The sequence below is a fragment of the Tachyglossus aculeatus genome, chromosome 4, assembly GCF_015852505.1.
Source record: "Tachyglossus aculeatus isolate mTacAcu1 chromosome 4, mTacAcu1.pri, whole genome shotgun sequence".
Classification (NCBI taxonomy): Eukaryota; Metazoa; Chordata; class Mammalia; order Monotremata; family Tachyglossidae; genus Tachyglossus; species Tachyglossus aculeatus.
This window is the reverse complement of record NC_052069.1, coordinates 134448533-134468704: the sequence shown is the minus strand read 5'-3', so window position 1 is coordinate 134468704 and position 20172 is coordinate 134448533. Positions and strand designations below refer to the sequence as shown.

The 20172-nt window shown below is 47.8% G+C and overlaps 1 protein-coding gene across 1 annotated transcript; it reads right to left on the bottom strand.

The window, feature by feature from the left end:
• Window positions 1-222: 222 nt before the first annotated feature.
• On the bottom strand, window positions 223-18482 carry LOC119927202 (probable N-acetyltransferase CML1). Its single transcript, XM_038745728.1, has 4 exons — window positions 18473-18482; window positions 17577-17634; window positions 4721-4809; window positions 223-1070 (listed from the first exon to the last, which is right to left on the bottom strand). The coding sequence occupies exons 1-4, from the start codon at window positions 18480-18482 to the stop codon at window positions 379-381; spliced, it is 849 nt and encodes a 282-aa protein (XP_038601656.1). The 3' UTR covers window positions 223-378.
• Window positions 18483-20172: the final 1690 nt, after the last annotated feature.

The following is a 20172-nucleotide window of genomic DNA, read 5'->3' as shown; positions in this document are numbered from 1 at the left end:
GGTTCTAATCCCAGCTCCGTCCCTTATCTGTTGCGTAACCTTGGAGAAGTCACTTCACTTATCTGGACCTCAGTGACCTCAACTGGGAAATGGGGAATGAGACTGTGCACCCCACCTAGGTCAGAGACTGCGTCCAACCCAATTTGCTTGTATCCACCCCAGCGTTTAGTACAGTGCCTGGCAAATAGTAAGTGCTTCACAAATACCATAATTATAATTATCATCCATTCAATCATATTTATTGAACGCTGAACGGTATGCTGAGCACTGGACTAAATGCACGGGAGAGGACAACAGAAAACTAAACAGACATATTCTTGGCTCGTTATCACCGACGCTTCCTGCGTCTGCTGAGGAGGGGTCTTATCCGACTGGGAGTCAGGGAGACGGGGGGAGGGGGCAGCTGTAATTAAAGACGCAGAGGCCGATCACCCTCCAGGAGAGCAACGGGATCTCCTCGGACATCTTTCGGAAGCCCATGGCCTGGTAGAGCCTATGGGCCGCGTACTGCACGCAAGTGGTAGAGAGGAGGACCGTGTCGCAGCCCTGATCCCGGGCAAACTGTAACACGGTGCGGACCAGGGCCTGGGCGATGCCCCGACCCCGGTGATCTTTGCCCAGGGACATGCGGAGGAGCTCTATCTGCTTCCCCCCGGACGGGTCCGGCACAGGCCGGGCGGCCACCAGGCCCACCACGCGTCCGGCCGACTCCGCCACCCAGAAGCCGCAACCGTCCGCTTCCAGGTAGGACCCGCGGATGTCCTTCAGGTCGGTGCGAAGGGCGTTCTCCACGTAGTCCCCCCAGGGTTTTTTCAGGAACACCCGGAGGGCGGCCAGCAGGACGGCCGGAGCCGAGAAGGCCAGGAGGGGGGAGCCCGTAGCCACGAACAGCGCCAGGGACACCGCCAGGAGGAACAGCCCGGTCCGGGGCAGGGTGGCCACGTGCCAGAAGGCAGCAGGAGCATGCTCCATTATTCCACTGGAGAAAAGGTCCCTCACGGCCTCTCCGTCGCCCTCCCGGAACTGTCGGATGCGGTAGTGGGCCATGACGGAGCTCCCGGTCACGTCTCCTACAGCCACCATGGGAGAGACCAGACCCGATTCCCCCGACTCAGATTTGCCGCATCACGTGGTGCCCCTTCCCCCCTGGGCCCACTATGGCTGTGGGCAGGGAACGTGTCAGTTTATCGTTCTACTGCACTCTTCCAAGCACGTAGTACAGTGCCCTGCCCACAGTAAGGGCTCAATAAATACGACTGTGAGCCCACTGTTGGGTAGGGACTGTCTCTATATGTTGCCAATTTGTACTTCCCAAGCGCTTAGTACAGTGCTCTGCACATAGTAAGCGCTCAATAAATACGATTGATGATGACTGACTTACTCGGGGGAGTCTGCCATTTTGAGGTTCCTCAGAGCGCCTACGGACAACTTAAGTCTGCACCCCACTCCCCCAGACTTTAAGCTCATTGTGGGCAGGGAATGTGTCTGCTTATTGTTCTAGTGCACTCTCCTGAGCGCTCAGTACAGTGCTCTGCACACAGCAAGTGCTCTATAAATACGATTGACTGACTGACATGGGGAAGTTTGCCATTCTGAGCTGGCTCAACGGGCCTAGGGGCACCTAATGTCTGCTCCCCATGCTCCGGGCTTTGAGCTCATTGTGGGCAGGGAATGTGTCTGTTTACTGTTCTTCCATACTCTCCCAAGCGGTTACTACAGTGCTCTGCCAGTAAGTGCTCAATAAATATGACTGAATGAAGGAACAAACTGTACCTTAGCGCTGACGGCTTTGGCACTGTCCTTTCTGGGACAACCTGGTCAGTAAGTTTCTGGGTCTGCCCTGAATAAATGTCTGCCTCTTGTCTTGTGGTGACCTTTGGTCAAGTCACTTCACTCTGGGCCTCAGGTACCCCACCTATAAAAGTTGGATTGAGACTGTGAGCCCCATGAGGGACAGGGACTGTGTCCCATCTGATTAGCTTTTATCTACCCCAGCGCTTAGAATGGTGCCTGGCGTATAGTAAGCACTTAAATAACGATCATCATTATAATAATAATAATAATGATGATAATGTTGGCATTTGTTAAGCGCTTACTATGTGCAAAGTACTAAGCGCTGGGGGGATACAAAGTGATCAGGTTATCCCATGTGGGGTTCACAGTCTTAATCCCCATTTTACAGATGAGGTAACTGAGGCTCAGAGAAGTGAAGTGACTTGCCCAAGGTCACACAGCAGACATGTGGACCTGATTAGTCTGTAACAGAGTGCGTATTACAGAGCCTGGCACATAGTAAGCACTTAACAAATAACATTTTTAAAAAAGGTGCTTCTCTTACCCACTCAGTCAGTCAACTGCATTTATTATCAATCGTTTCAATTATCAATTGTATTTACTGAGCGCTTACTATATGTAGAGTACTGTACTACATGCTTGGGAGAGCACAACATAACAAAAGTAGCAGACATGTTCCCTGCCCATAAGGAGCTTTCAGTCTACAGGGGAGTAGGATACTGAGCGCTTACCGTGTGCAGAGCATTGTACTAAGCACTTGGGAGACTACAATATAACGGATACTGTCCCTGCCCGCAACAAGCTTACAGCCTAGAGGGGGAAATTTCAGGCAGATGGGGTTTTTCCCCCCAGATTTAAAAGACTCCTGTGGTCTTTCCATCACCGTGACTAATAAGTAAGGGCAAGGAGGCTGGTGCCCATTCTTGGAGGACAGGGAGCCAGGCAAGAATTGGGCATTCATTCATTCAATCGTATTTATTGAGCGCTTACTGTGTGCACAGCACTGTACTAAGCGCTTGGGAAGCACAAGTCAGCAACATATAGAGACGGTCCCTACCCAAAAACGGGCTCACAGTCTAGAAGGGGGAGACAGACAACAAAACATGTAGACAGGTGTCGAAACCGTCAGAATAAACAGAATTAGAGCTATATGCACATGATTAATAAAATAGAGTAGTAAGTATGTACAAGTAAAATAAATAGAGTAATACATCAATGCAGTTATTGGTGGGGAGAGGCTGGGGGTTTGGGGCACCCCAGTGGCCCTGGGAGTCGGAAGTCCTGGGTTCTAATTTCTGCTCTGCTGTGTGACTTAGAGCAAGTCACTTCAGTACTCTGGGCCTCAGCTCCCTCATCTGTAAAATGAGGATGAAGACCGTGAGCCCCACATGGGACAGGGACTGTATCTGACCTGACTACCTCGTATCCACCCGGGCACTTGGAACAGTGCTTGGCACGTAGTAAGCGCTTCAAGCCAGAAGAACCTGGGTTCTAATCCCGGCTCCGCCACTTGTCTGCTTTGTGACCTTGGGCAAATCGGCTCACTTCGCTGGGCCTCGATGATCTTATCTGTGTGTATATATATCTATAATTCTATTTATCTATCTTGGTGGTATTGACACCTGTCTACTTGTTTTGTTGCCTGTCTCCCCCTGCTAGACTGTGAACCTGTTGTTGGGTAGGGACTGTCTCTATCCGTTGACGAATTGTACTTTCCAAGCGCTTAGTACCGTGCTTCGAATCAAGCAAAAACTCCTCACTCTCGATTTCAAAGGTCTCCATCACCTCACCCCCTCCTACCTCACCTCCCTTCTCTCCTTCTGCAGCCCAGCCCGCACCCTCCGCTCCTCTGCCGCTAACCTCCTCACTGTGCCTCGTTCTCGCCTGTCCCGCCATCGACCCCCGGCCCACATCCTTCCCCTGGCGTGGAATGCCCTCCCTCTGCACATCTGCCAAACTAGCTCTCTTCCTCCCTTCAAAGCCTGACTGAGAGGTCACCTCCTCCAGGAGGCCTTCCCGGACTGAGCCCCCCTTTTCTTCTGTTCCTCTTCCCCTTCCCATTGGCCCCCACTCCTTCCCTCTGCCTTACCCCCTCCCCTCCCCACTGCACTTGTGTTTATTTGTACATATTTATTATTCTATTTATTTAATTAACGTGTAGATAGCTATAATTCTATTTATTCTGATGGTATGGACACCTGTCTCCTTGTTTTGTTGTCTGTCTCCCCCTTCTAGACTGTAAGCCCATTGTTGGGTAGGGACCTTCTCTATATGTTGCTGATCTGTACTTCCCAAGCATTTAGTACAGTTCTCTGCACACAATAAATGCTCAATAAATACGAATGAATGAATGCTCTGCACACAGTAAGCACTCAATAAATACGATTAAATGAATGGAGTGGGAATGAGGACTGGGTGCCCCATGGAGGGCAGGGACTGTGTCCAACCCGATTAGCTTCTATCTACGGCAGGGTTTAGTACAGGGGCTGGCACGGAGTAAGCGCTCAGCGTGGCTCGGTGGAAAGACCACGGCCTTTGGAGTCAGGAGTCACGGGTTCGAATCCCAGCTCTGCCACTTGTCAGCTGTGTGCCTTTGGGCAAGTCACTTCTCTGTGCCTCAGTTCCCTACTCTGGAAAATGGGGATGAAGGCTGTGGGCCCCCCCGTGGGACAACCTGATCTTGTAACCTCCCCAGCTGTGCTTTGCACAGAGTAAGCGCTTAATAAAATGCCATCACTTTGGCATCACAAAGGATGCCATGGCATCAAAAATGCCTTGATTATTGTAGGAGCCCCTGACTCCTTTTTAGTGGCAAAGCTTCCCGGCCCTTGCTCTTCCTTGGGGTCCCCGGGTGGTCGGCAGGGGCATCCCCAGGAGGCTCAGGCTGTCGGGGTCCCGATGCCCATCCCGGGGGGCTCCCCATCACCTCTCACCACCTGCGGGCAGCTACTCCTGTGGGTACCGCACCCAGCTCCGCCTCCGGACTCTAGCCGCCGCCGACCCCGGAAGATCCCGCTAGGGGGCGGAGCGGAGCAGGGGGCGTGGCATGTGGTGTGGGCGTGGCCTCGACGCGTGGGCGGAGCCAATCACCGCCCGCGACGGGAGAAGGGGGCGGGGCTTACGAAGACCCAAGTCCCGACCGGGCGACAGGAAAATCCCGGCCTGGATCTGCTCCGCCGCCGGAACGGGCTCCTTCTCTTTAAAAAAACAAAATTTTGACCGGCCTGGATTTCCCCAGCACTGGAACGGGCTCCTTCTCCTTTTTTTATTTAGTGCTTTTTTTTGACCGTCCTGGATTTTCTCGGCACTGGAACGGGCTCCTTAATAATAATAATAATAATAATAATAATAATAATAATAAGCATTTGTTAAGCGCTTACTATGTGCAAAGCACTGTTCTAAGCGCTGGGGAGGATACAGGGTGATCAGGTTGTCCCACGTGGGCTCACAGTCTTAATTTTTGTTTTTTATGCTACTGTGCTATTTTATGCTTCTTGTTTTTTATGCTATTTTTTTTGGACCGGCCTGGATTTTCTCGGCACAGGAAAGTGCTCCTTCTCCTCTTTTTACATTTTTTTGTTTGTTTGTGTTTGGCTTTTAAGGGCCTGGATTTTCTCAGCACCGAAACAAGATCCTTCTCAGTCAATCAATCGTATTTATTGAGCGCTTACTGTGTGCAGAGCACTGTACTAAGCGCTTAGCACTGTACTAAATGCTTTTGTTTCTCCTTTTTGTTTATTTAATGGGGGTCTTGTCTGACAAGTCTGGATTTTTTTCGGCACTGGAACACGCTCCTTCTCTCTTTTTATATTTTTTGTTTAGCTTTGTTTTGTTTTAACCGTCCTGGATTTTCTGGCACTGGTACAGGAATCTTTTCCTTTAAAAAAAAAAAAAACTTTTTTTTTTTTTTTTTTAAAAAAGCTGGCCTGAATTTTACCGATCCTGGAATAAGCTCCTTCTCCTTTTTTTTTTAATGGTATTTTTTTAATGTTATTTGTTAAGCACTTGTTATGTTGTATTATCTCAAGCGCTTAGTACAGTGCTCTGCACACAGGAAGAACAACTGAATGAATAAATGAATGAATGGTATTTGTTAAGCACTTACTACGGGACAGGCACTGTTCTAAACGCTGGGGCACATACAAGATAATCCAGGTTTGACACAGTCCATGTCCCCATTTTGCAGATTCAATCGTATTTATTGAGTGCTTACTGTGTGTAGAGCACTGTACTAAGCGCTTAGCACTGTACTAATGCACAGATGAGGTCACTGAGGTCCAGAGAAGTAAAGTGACTTGCCTAATGTCCCCCATAGTCAGTCAATCACATTTACTGAGCACTGATTAGTTGCAGAACAACATACTAAGCCCTTGGGAAAGTACAGTAGAACAAAATAACAGACACATTCTCTGCCCACAACGATCTTACAAACTAGAGGGGGAAATAGACATTAATGTACATGAATAAATTACAGACAACAGGCAGAGTTAGGATTAGAACCCAGGTCCTCCTGACACCCAGGCCTGTGCTCCATCCGCTAGGGAACAAACCAAGCAGCAGAAAAACCTCAAAATCCCAGTTCCCACCAGCAAACCTTCTCATTTCTCTGCCCCACCTCACACTCGTCACATCCGTACGGCCAAAAACATCAAAGGCCTAATAAGCGGAAATAGGAAAATCAAAAAGCTGTGTTTTTAGACTCCAGACTGTAAGCTCCTTATGGGCAGGGAACGTGTTTGCTAATTCTATTGTACTTTCCCAAGCGCTTAGTACAGTGTACTGCACATAGGAACGTGTTTGCTAATTCTATTGTACTTTCTCAAGCGCTTAGTACAGTGTACTGCACATAGTAAGGGTTCCATAAATACCATTGATTGATTTTTAACCATTCAATCGTATTTATTGAGCACTTACTGTGTGCAGAGCACTATTCTAAGCACTTGGAAAGTACAATTTGGCAACAGATAGAGACAATCCCTACCCAACAACGGGCTCACAGCCTAGAAGGGGGAGACAGACAACAATAACATCAAAATAAATAGAATTATAGATATATACACATTAATAAAATAAAATAAAAAATATGTACAAATATACACAAGTGCTGTGGGGTGGAGAAGGGGGTAGATCAGAGGGAGGGAGTGGGGGGGATGGAGAGGGGAGGAGGAGCAGAGGCAAAGGTGGGGCTCAGTTTTGGAAGGCCTCCTGGAGGAGGTGAGCTCTCAGTAGGGCTCTGAAGGGGGGAAGACAGCTAATTTGGCAGATGTGAGGAGGGAGGACAGCGCAGGCCAGAGGTAGGACGGGAGAAGGGGTGTAGCCTAGTGGAAAGAGCAACCCATCAATCAATCATATTTATTGAGGGCTTACTGTGAGCAAAGCACAAGCCTGGGAGTTCGGAGGACTTGTGTTCTAATCTCCACTCCGCTACTTGTCTGCTGTGTGACCTGGGGCAAGTCATTCATTCATTCAATTATATATATTGAGTGCTTACTCTGTGCAGAGTACTGTGCTAAGCACTTGGGAGAGCACAAGAGAACAACAAACAGATACATTCCCCACCCACAACGAGCCAGGGAGCTGGCCCAGAGGTTGAGCCCCATATGACTTGGCTGGTGACTTCTTCCCAAATGCTGTGGAGAAGCCGCCTAGCTTAGGGGCTGGAACCAGGGGACTGCGAGTCAGAAGACCTGGATTCTACTCTCAGCTCTGCCACTTGTCCGCTGTGTGACTTTGGGCAAGTCACTTTACTTCTCTGGGCCTCAGTTACCTCTTCTGTAAAATGGGGATGAAGACCCCTGTATCTCCCCACTTCAGTCTATACTTCTCGCTGCTGTCCGGATCATCTTTGTGCAGAAATGCTCTGGACATGTTACTCCCCTCCTCAAAAATCTCCAGTGGCTGCCGGTCAACTTATGCATCAAGCAAAAACTCCTCATTCTCGGCTTCAAGGCTGTCCATCCCCTCGCCCCCTCCTACCTCACCTCCCTTCTCTCCTTCTCCAGCCCAGCCCGCACCCTCCGCTCCTCTGCCGCTAATCTCCTCACTGTGCCTCATTCTCGCCTGTCCCACCGTCGACCCCCGGCCCACGTCCTCTTCCTGGCCTGGAATTCCCTCCCTCCGCACATCCGCCAACCTATCTCTCTTCCTCCCTTCAAAGCCCTACTGAGAGCTCACCTCCTCCAGGAGGCCTTCCCAGACTGAGCTCCCTTTTTCCTCTCCTCCCCTTCCCTCCCGCCCTACCTCCTTCCCCTCCCCACAGCACCTGTATGTTTGTACAGATTTATTACTCTATTTATTTTACTTGTACATATTTACTATTCTATTTATTTTGTTAATGATGTGCATCTAGCTTTACTTCTATTTATTCGGATGACTTGACACCTGTCCACATGTTTTGTTTTGTTGTCTGTCTCCCCCTTTTAGACTGTAAGCCCGTTGTTGGGTAGGGACCGTCTCTATAGGTTGCCAACTTGTACTTCCCAAGCGCTTAGTACAGTGCTCTGCACACAGTGAGCGCTCAAATATGATTGAATGAATGAATGACTAAGCCCCAGGTAGGACAGGGACTGTGCCCATCCCGATTAACTTGTATGTAACGCCAGGGCTTACTCGACACAGAGTAAGCACCTAACAAATGTCATTTAAAAGGAAAAAAAAAAAAAGAGGGAGGGAGCCAGGCTGAAGAGTCAGTCAATCCAATTTATTGAGGGCTTACTGTGTGCAGAACACTGTGCTAAGCACTCTTGGGAGAGTACAATAGAACAACAAACGGACATATTCCCTGCCCACAATGAGATTACAGTCTAGAGGGGGAGATGGACAATAATAGAAATCAATATATTACAGATGTGGACGTAAGTGCTGTGGGCCTGAGCCGGGGGGGGATGAATAAAGGGAGCAAGTCAGGGTGATGCAGAAGGGAGTGGAAGAATAGGAAAAGAGGGCTTAATTGGGGAAAATCTCCCCAATTACTGCACAGTAATCACACAGTAATCACTCAGTAAATACAACTGACTGACTGTTCTACCTGATTAAATTGTAGCTACTCCAGTGCTTAGAACAGTGTTCTACAAATAGTAAGTGCTTAAAAATGTCATCTAAAAGAAAAAGAAAAAAGTGAGAGGAAGCCAGGCTGAAGAGGAACTGAGCTCCATTCCTAGTCTGGCCAACTACCCTGGGGCTGGAGGGAAGAAGGGGAATACTTTTCCAGAAGACACGAATAGGCCTAGCGGCTAGAGCCCGGGCCTGGAACTCAGAAGGACCTGAGTTCTAATTTCAGCTTTGTCCCCGGTCTGCTGGGTGACCTTGGATAAGTCACTTCACTTCTCTGGGCCTCAATCACCACATCTGTAAAATGGAGCTCCATCATAAACTAATGCCTATTCATAATTTAACCTCCAGGATGATTTTACCGGGGTAATTCTGGGTTGATTTCAGTTGGGGTGATCTAGGTGTATAATAAAACCTCTGAATGACAAGTAAAGACTTACAAGTCTACCCATAAAATCACCAGCAATATATCCAACAGTTGGCCTTGTGGAAGGAATGCAGGGCTGGGAGTTGGAGGTTCTGGGTTATAATCCCTGCTCCGCTCGTCTGCTGGGTGACCTTGGGCAAATCACTTGACTTCTCTGTGCCTCAGTACCCCCATATGTAAAATGGGAATTAAGACTGAGACACCCGTGTGGGACAGGGAAGTGTCCAACTTGATGAGCTTGTATCTACCCCGGCCCTTAGAACAGTGCTTGACACATAGTAAGTCCTTTACAAATACCATCATCACCTCACTTAGCAGAGCCTTTGTTCCCTCATCTGTAAAATGGGAATTAAATACCTGTTTTCTGTCTGACTTGGGTTGTGGGACAAGCACTGTATCCATATGATAATCAGGTCAGACACGGTCCCTGTCCGAGTGGGGCTCATAATGAAAATGATGATGATGATGATAATAATAACAAAAATAACCGTTCAAGCGAAGTCTGTGTTCCATATGGGGCATAGCCTAAGTAGGAGGTAGGCAGGGAATGTGTCTGCCCACTGTTGTATTGGACTCTCCAAAGTACTTAGTACAGTGTTCCGCACACAGGAAGAACTTATTAAATATGACTGAATCAATGAAGGAATGGTATTTGTTAAGCACTTACTATATGGTGGGTAGGCACTGTTCTAAGTACTGAGGTACATCATCATCAACATCAATCGTATTTATTGAGCGCTTACTGTGTGCAGAGCACTGTACTAAGCGCTTGGGGTAACATAAGCACTTACAGATGAGGTAATCAGATTTGACACAGTCCATGTCCCCCATGGGGCTTACAGTCTTAATCCCCATTTTACAAATGGGGTCACCTAGGCCCAGAGATGTGATGTGACTCGCCTAATGTCCCCCACAGTCAGTCAATCACATTGACTGAGCACTTACTAGTTGCAGAGCACAGTACTAAGCACTTGGGAGAGTACAGTAGAACAATATAACAGATACATTCTCTGCCCACAACAAGCTTACAGTCTAGAGGGGCAGACAGACATTAATATAAATAAATCACAGACAAGTGGCAGAGCCAGGATAAGAAGCCAGCTGGACTCTATCCACTAGGGAACAAACCAAGCAGCGGAAAAACCTCAAAATCCCAGTTCCCACCAGCAAACCTTCTCATTTCTCTCCCCTGCCTCACAGTCGTCACATTTGTAAGGCCCAAAATATCAAAGTTCTAATAGGAAATAGGAAAATCAAAAAGCAGTTTTTTTAGACTTCAGGCTGTGAGCTCCTTATAGGCAGGGAACCTGTTTGCTAATTCTATTGTACTCTCCCAAGTGCTTAGTATAGTGCACTGCACACACTAAGCATTCAATAAATACCACTGATTGATTGATTTTTAACCAGTATATGGGAGAAGGGGTGTAGCCTAGTGGAAAGAGCAACCCATCAATCAATCATATTTATTGAGGGCTTACTGTGAGCAGAGCACAAGCCTGGGAGCCAGAGGACTTGGGTTCTAATCTCAACTCTGCTACTTGTCTGCTGTGTGACCTGAGGCAAGTCACTTCATTTCTCTGCATCTTGGTTCCCTCATCTGCAAAATGGGGATTCAAGACCTGTTTTGAACCATGAGCCCCATGTGAGACAATTATTTCCTATCAACCACATGCCACAAACACCACAACTATTATTAACCGAACTTCCTACTCTATTCCAGAAATTAGCCTAGGCCCAGAGAGGAGTTCCGTCAGTCCAAGAAAATACTGGCTTAGTGGATAGAGACCGGTCCTGGGCGTCGGAAGGAACTGCGTTCTAATCCCGGCTCTTCCACAAGACAGCTTGGTGACCCTGGGCAAGTCACTTAACTTCTCTGAGCCTCAGTTACCTCATCTGGAAAATGGGGATTAAGACTGGGAGCCCCCAAGTGGGTCAGGGACTGTGTCCAGTCTGATTAACTTGTATCTACCCCAGAGCTTAAACGGTGCCTGGAGTACAATATAACGACAGACACATTCTCTGCCCGCAACAAGCTTACAGTCTACAGGGGGTAAATCCATGAGAGTCGTCAGGCCTGAGTTCTATTTTCCAATATTGTGTCCTTCCCCCTAGATATCCTGGCCATCATCATCATCAATCGTATTTATTGAGCGCTTACTGTGTGCAGAGCACTGTACTAAGCGCTTGATTTCACTCCCTCATGTGCACAACCAAAAACTGGTCTTGTGTCTGGTTCTCTCCCTCATAAATTAGCAGTGTGGCCCAGTAGAAAGGCCACAGGCCTGGTAGACAGAGGACCTGGGTTCTAATCCAAGCACTTAGTAGAGTGCTCTTCACGCTGTAAGCACTCAATAAGCACAACTGATTGATTGGCTCTGGCTCCGCCACTTATTGTGACCTTGACAAGTCACTTGACTCTTCGGTGCCTCAGTTTCCTCATCTGCAAAATGGGGATTCAATACATGTTGTCTCTCCTACCTAGACTGTGAGCCCTGTGTAGGATCTGACTAAACTGCATCTACCCCAGTGCTTAGTACAGAGGCCTCAACTGTAAAATGGGGATTAAGGCTGTGAGCCCCATGTGGGACATGGACTGTGTCCAAACTGATCAGCTTGTATCTCCCCCAGCACTTAGTACAGTGCCTGACACATAGTGAGCACTTAATTATTAAAAAAAAAACAGTGCTTGGCATTTAGTAAGGGCTTAACAAATACATTATTGTTATTATTATTATTATTACTGAAGAAAAATGTGAACTACAGGCTAGTTTTCGTCAAATCAGGATAAACTCCAGATTAAACTATCTACATGGCCATTAGATTGTAAGCTCATCAAAGCAGCATGGCTCAATGGAAAGAGCCCGGGCTTTGGAGTCAGAGGTCATGGGTTCAAATCTCAGCTCCGCCAATTGTCAGCTGTGTGACTTTGGGCAAGTCACTTAACTTCTCTGTGCCTCAGTAAAAACGGGGATTAAGATTGTAATCTTAAACAGCATGGCTGCTTAAGCAGCGTGGCTCAGAGAAGCAGTGTGGCTCAGTGGAAAGAGCCCGGCCTTTGGAGTCAGAGGTCATGGGTTTGAATCCCAACTCCGCCACACGCCTGCTGTGTGACCTTGGGCAAGTCACTTAACTTATCTGTGCCTCAGTTACCTCATCTGTAAAAATGGGGATTAAGATTGTAAACCACCTGTGGAACAACCTGATCACCTTGTAACCTCCCCAGAGCTTAGAACAGTGCTTTATGCATAGTAAGGGCTTAATAATTGCCATTATTATCAATCAATCAATCAATCAATCGTATTTATTGAGCGTTTACTATGTGCAGAGCACTGTACTAAGCGCTTGGGAAGTACAAATTGGCATCACATAGAGACAGTCCCTACCCAACAGTGGGCTCACAGTCTAAAAGGGGGAGACAGAGAACAGAACCAAACATACCAACAAAATAAAATAAGGAGGATAGAAATGTACAAGTAAAATAAATAAATAAATAAATAAATAGAGTAATAAATATGTACAACCATATATACATATATACAGGTGCTGTGGGGAAGGGAAGGAGGTAAGACGGGGGGATGGAGAGGGGGACGAGGGGGAGAGGAAAGAAGGAAATAAAATTATTATTATTATTATTATTATTACCCAAGTGGGCACCCAGCACAGCCCCCTACACCCAGAGATGCCCATCACAGTGCTCTGCATCCCATCTCTCCCCTCTCCTTCATTGATTCTTTCCTCTCCTTCACTGCTTCTCCTTCCAGTGACTGAACACGGACCCCCATCCCCCCAAACTGTCCCCCAGTGACCCAACACTGACCATCCCACATCCCTGACTCTACCCCAGTCACCCAGCATGGACCACTCCAGACCCTCTTTCCTCTCCATCCCTGACCCTCCCCTCTCCATCACTGACTCTCTCCTCAGTGACCCAGCACGGGCTATCCAACACCCCTGACTCTCCCCCACTCTCCGTCCCTGACTCTTCCCTCTCCATCCCCGACTCTGCCCCAAGTGACCCAAAACAGACCATCCATTTCTTCTAACTCTCCTTTTCCTCCCTGACTCCTCCTTGAGAGATCCAACATAGATCCCCCCAAACACCCCTGACTCTCCCCTCTCCAATTCTGACTCTACCGGCACAGCCCGGACCATCCGACACCTCCGAATCACTCCGGGACCGACCCATCCTCTTTTCCGACTCCCTTCCGTGTCACCCTAACTTGCTCCCTTTGTTCTTCCCCCTTCCCAGCCCCACAGTACTTATGTATGTATCTGTTATTTATTTATATTATTGTCTCTCTCCCTCCAGGCTGTAAGTTTGTTGTGGGAAGGGAATGTGTCTAATTATTGTTATACAGTACTCTCATCATCATCATCATCAATCGTATTTATTGAGCGCTTACTATGTGCAGAGCACTGTACTAAGCGCTTGGGAAGTACAAATTGGCAACATATAGAGACAGTCCCTACTCAACAGTGGGCTCACAGTCTAAAAGGGGGAGAGCCATGTTGCTTCTCAATAAATGCTGCTTCTCAGTACTCTCCTGAGCACTTAGTACAGTGCTCTGCACACACTAAGTGCTCAATCAATACAATTGACTGACCGGCTGACAGGAAACAATTCTGCTCTGCCCAGGGCCCTGCCCCAGAAGCAGATGATCCGTCAATCAGAACATTCATTCAATCGTATTTATTGAGCACTCAGTGTGTGCAGAACACTGTACTAAGCACTTGGAAAGTACGAAACATATAAACACATATACATATGTATATGTATACATGTACAACACATATAAACTATTATATATAATCTATATATTATAGATTAGATTATAATCTATATACTATAGATACATACACATTTATTGAGAAGCAGCATGGCTCAGGTGGAAAGAGCGTGGGCTTTGGAGTCAGAAGTCATGGGTTCAAATCCTGGCTCTGCCAATTGTCAGCTGTGTGACTTTGGGCAAGTCGCTTAACTTCTCTGTGCCTCAATTCCCTCATCTGTAAAATGGGTATGAAGACTGTGAACCCCAAGTGGGACAACCTGATCACCTTGTAACTTCCCCAGTGCTTTGCACATAGTAAGCGCATAATAAATGCCATTATTATTATTATAAACAAGTAAACAGGTATCAATACAAATAAAAAGAATTATAGATATATGCACATATACGTAAGTGCTGCGGGGAGGGGAGAGGCGGGGAAGAGCAAATGGAGTGAGTTGAGGTGATGCGGAAGGGAGGGGAAGCTGAGGAAGTGGGGGCTTAGTCTGGGAATAATTATGGTATTGGCTAAGTGCTTACTATGTGCCAGGCACTGTAACAAGCGCTGGGACAGACCCAAGCGAACTGGGTTGGACACAGTCCCTGTCCCACGTGAGGCTCACAGTCAATCCCCATTTTACAGATGAGGTAACCGAGGCCCAGGGAAGTAAACTGACTTGCCCAAGGTCACCCAGCAGACAAGTGGAAGAGGCAGGATTAGAACCCATGACCTTCTGACTCCTAGGCCCATACTGTAGCCATGTCCCCTCATCACTGCTACTGGGGTACACGTGAGACATCCCACCACAAATCCAAGACACCCTAGGTCCTTTGTACTGGCTCTGAGCTCCACAATGAAGTTGGCTCATCATAATTATGTAGCTCATCTACAGGTCGGGGGTTATAATCCTAAGGGGAGAAGCTTCAATCAAGAGTGTCTGTCCTGATTCAACTTGTATCAGTTCTTTTATTTTTTTTTTTGCTATGTGCCAGGCACCGTACTAAGCGCTGGGATCGATAGAAGCTAATCAGGTTGGACACAGTCCCTGTCATTCATTCATTCAATCAGTCGTATTTATTGAGTGCTTACTGTGTGATCATCTTTGTGCAGAAATGCTCTGGGCATGTTACTCCCCTCCTCAAAAATCTCCAGTGGCTGCCTGTCAACCTATGAATCAGGCAAAAACTCCTCACTCTCGGCTTCAAGGCTTTCCATCACCTCGCTCCCACCTACCTCACCTCCCTTCTCTCCTTCTCCATCCCAGCCCGCACCCTCCGCTCCTCTGCCACCGCTAACCTTCTCACCGTGCCTCGTTCTTGCCTGTCCCGCCATCGACCCCTGGCCCATGTCCTCCCCCTGGCCTAGAATTCCCTCCCTCCACACATCCACCAAGCTACCTTTCTTCCTCCCCTCAAAGCCCTACTGAGAGCTCACTTCCTCCATGAGGCCTTCCCAGACTGAGCCCCCTTTTTCCTCTCCTCCTCCCCATCCCCCCCACCCTACCTCCTTCCCCTCCCCACAGCACCTGTATATATGTTTGTACAGATTTATTACTCTATTTATTTTACTTATACATACTTACTATTCTATTTATTTTGTTAATGATGTGCATCTAGCTTTACTTCTATTTATTCTGATGACTTGACACCTATTCACATGTTTTGTTTTGTTGTCTGTCTCCCCCTTCTAGACTGTGAGCCCTTTGTTGGGTAGGGCCGTCTCTATATGTTGCCAACTTGTACTTCCCAAGCGCTTAGTACCCTGCTCTGCACACAGTATGCGCTCAATAAATACGATTGAATGAATGAATAAATGTGCAGAGCACTGTACTAAGTGCCTGGGAAAGTACAATACAGCAATAAAGACTGAAAAATCTCTGCTCCAACGAGCTCACAGTGTAGAGGGGGGAGACAAACATCATTACAAATAAACAGACATCACTGTAAATAAATAAAATTATAGATCTATACTTAAGTTCTGTGGGGCCGGGGGGGGGGGGGGGGGCAAACAAAGGGAATAAGTCAGGGTGATGCAGAAGGGAGTGGGAGATGAGGAAAAGCGGGGTTTAGGCTGGGAAGGCCCCTGGGAGGAGATGTGCCTTCAGTGAGTCTTTGAAGGAGGGGAGAGTCATTGTCTGACAGTTTTGAGGAGGGAGTGCTCCAGGCCAGGATGTGGGCCTGGGGTCAGCAATGAGACAGGTGAGATGGAGTCTCGGTGAGAAAGTTAGCACCAAAGGAGCGAAGTGTGCAGGTTGGGATATAGAAGGAAAGGAAACGAGGTGAGGTAAGGAGGGGGTGATGTGATGGAGTGCTTTAAAGCCAATGGTAAGGAGTTTTGTTTGATACGGAGGTGGCTGGGCAACCACTGGAGATTTTTGAGGAGGAGGGAGACATGTCCTGAACGTTTCTGTAGAAGGATGATCCGGGCAGCGGAGTGAAGTGCAGACTTGAGTGGGGAGAGGCAGGAGGTTGGGAGGTCAGAAAGGAGGCTGATGCAGTAATCTAGGCAGGATAGGATGAGTGATTATATTAATGAGGTAGCAGTTTGAATGGAGATGAAAAGGCAAATTTTAGCGATGTGAAGGTGAAAGCAACAGGATTTGGTGACGAATTGAATATGTGGGTTGAATTAGAGAGTGGAGTCAAGGATAACACCCAGGTTAAGGGGCTTGTGAAAAGGGAAGGATAGGGGTGTCGCCTAAGACAGGGTTTAGGTGGGAAGATAAGGAGCTCTGTTTCGGACATGTTAAGTTTGAGGTGACGGGAAGACATCCAAGTGGAGATGTCTTGAAGGCAGGAGAAATGTGAGCCGGGAGAGAGGCCAGGGGAGGAAATGTAGATTTGCGTATGATCTGCATAGAGATGGTAGTTGAAGCCGTGGGAGCGAACGAGTTCTCCAGGGGAATGAGTGTAGTTGGAGAATAGAAGGAGACCAAGAACTGAATCTTGAGGGACCCCCAAAGTTAGGCAGGGGGAGGCAGAGGAGGAGCCCGCCAAGGAGACTAAGAATGAACAGTCAAAGAGATAATAATAATAATAATAATGGCATTTGTTAAGCACTTACGATGTGCAAAGCACTGTTCTAAGCGCTGGGGGGTACGAGGTGATCAGGTTGTCCCACGTGGGCCTCACAGTCTTCATCCCCATTTTACAGAAGTGGCTTGCCCAAGGTCACACATTAGACTTATGGGGGAGCCGGGATTAGAACCCATGACCTCTGACTCCCAAGCCTGTGCTCTTTCCACTGAGCCACAATGCTTACAGTGCTCTGCACACAGTAAGCGCTCAATAAACACGATTGATTGATTGATTGATTCTCCAAGATCACTTCTCTGGGCCCCAGTTGCCTCGACTGTAAAATGGCGATTGGGACTGTGACCCCAACGTGGGACAACCTAATTGCCTTGTACCTACCCCAGGGCTTGGTACAGTGCATAACAGCGCTTAACAAAACCATTATTATTATTATCATTATAACATTATTATCATTATACTAAATACAACTGAATGAATGAATGAATAGCGGAGCTGCGCCTCACTCTCGCCCCCTGGTGGCGCCCATCGTTATATAGGGCGGCTGCGCCTCTCTATCGCCGCCTGGTGGCGAAAAAGTATGGTACCCCAATAAGCTGGTTCTGTAAGAAACTCATCAGGTTGGACACAGTCCACGTCCCACAGGGGACTCGCGAGTTTTCATCCCCATTTGAGAGATGAGGTACCTGAGGCTCAGAGAAATGAAATGACTTGCCCAGGGTCACCCAGCAGAGACATGGCAGGGGCTGGATTTGGATCCAGGTCCTTCCGGGCTGTGGCCACCAGGCGGCGCTGCTTCTCTCCCAGATGGTGATTCGGGGCGGCCGCGCTTCTCTATCGTCACCTGGTGGCACTTTGCTCCAACAGCGCCGGCTTCTTCCCTGAGCCTCCATCACTTCTAGGTCATCATCATCAACCGTATTTATTGAGCGCTTACTGTGTTCAGAGCACTGTACTAAGCGCTTGGGAAGTACAAATTGGCAACATATAGAGACAGTCCCTACCCAACAGTGGGCTCAGGAATGATTGAATGGACGGATGACTGAATAAGTGATTGAACGAATGGAGCAACGATTGGATGGATGGATAAGTGATTGAATAAATGAATGGAGGAATGATTGAATGAATGATTGGATTGATGGATGGGTGAATGATTGAATGAATAATTAGATGAATGGAGGAATGATTGAATGGATGGATGACTGATTGAATGAATGGAGGAATGATAGAATGGATGGATCGCCTCCTGCTCCTTTCCCACCGCCTTCCCCTGGCCTGGATCTCCCTCCCCTTCCACATAGGCCAGACCGCCACTCTCCTCATCTTCAAAGCATTATTATGGTGGCAACTGCGCCAAGAGACCTTCTCCGATTCAGCCCTCTTTCCCTGGGGGCTCCCTCACCCATCCGCATCGTCTACACCTTCTTTGGACATCCACTATTTTCCCTGCAGCATTTATTTTTGTATCTGTAAACTGCGCACTTTGTGTACAGAAATGCGGTGGGCGGGAGTGAGCACAGAGGAGTTGTATAATAATAATAACGGTGGTATTTATTAAGCACTTAATATTTGGCCGGCACTGTATCCCGACTCCGCCGCTTGTCAGCTGTGTGACTTTGGGCGTCTACCCCAGCACTTAGCGCTGGGGTTGATACAAGGTAATCAGGTTTTCCCCTCGTGGGGGCTCACAGTCTTAATCCCCATTTTACAGATGAGGTAACTGAGGCACAGAGAAGTTAAGTGACTTGCCCAAGGTCACACAGCAGACAAGTGGTGGAGCCGGGATTAGAATCCACACATTCTGACGTCACAACTTCTCTGGGCCTCAGTTCCCTCAACTGTAAAATGGGGATGAACACTGTGAGTCCCACATGGGACAATCTGATGACCTTGTATCTATCCCAGCGCTTAGAACGGTGCTTGGCACATAGTAAGCGCTTAACAAATACCATCATTATTATTATTGTTACTAATCACTGGGGTAAATACAAGAAAATTGAGTTGGACACAATCCCTCTCCCACGTGGAGTTCACAGTCTCAATTCCCATTATACAGGTGAGGTAACTGAGGTACAGAGAAGTGAAGTGACTTGCCCAAGGCCATATAGCAGGCAAGTCTTCTAGACTATGAGCCCGTTGTTGGGTAGGGACCGCCCCTATATGTTGCCAACTTGTACTTCCCAAGCGCTGAGTACAGTGCTCTGCACACAGTAAGCGCTCAATAAATATGACTGAATGAATGAATGAAAGTGGCAGAGCGAGAATTAGGACCCATTACCTTCTGACTCAGTGAAAGAGATGAAAACACACGGGTAATTATTGAGCATTTACTGGGTGTTGAGCACTGTACGACATGCTGGAGGAGTACGATACTGAGTTATTATTGTGGTATTTGTTAAGCACATACTATGTGCCAAGCACTAAGCGCTGGGGTAGATACAAGGTAATAAGGTTTTCCCCTCGTGGGAATCACAGTCTTAATCCCCATTTTACAGATGAGGTAACTGAGGCACAGAGAAGTTAAGTGACCTGCCCAAGGTCACAGAGCAGACAAGTGCTGGAGCTGGGATTAGAATACATACATTCCGACTCCCAAACCTGTGCTCTTGGCACTAAGACAGTGTGTTGTGGGAAGGGAATGTGCCTGTCATACTCAGTACAGTGCTCTGCAGTACTCTGAGATGCAGCGTGGCTCAGTGGAAAGAGCGCAGGCTTTGAAGTCAGAAGTCATGGGTTCAAGTCCTAGCTCTGCCAATTGTCAGCTGTGTAACTTTGGGCAAGTCACTTAACTTCTCTGTGCCTCAATTACCTCGTCTGTAAAATGGGGATTAAGACTGTGAGCCCCCCGAGGGACAACCTGATCACCTTGTAACCTCCCCAGCGCTTAGAACAGTGCTTTGCACATAGTAAGCGCTTAATAAATGCCATCATCATCATCATCATACAGTATGCCCTCCATCAATCCAACTGATTGACTGAAGGCGCAAAACCTTTCACTTTCTAGTACAAACCTGCCTTCTGTCCTCCCAGCCCACACCCCTGTTGACTTGATCTCAGGCAGGAGTCTGCCCCAGTGGCTACTACTCTATCCTAATCCTCCTC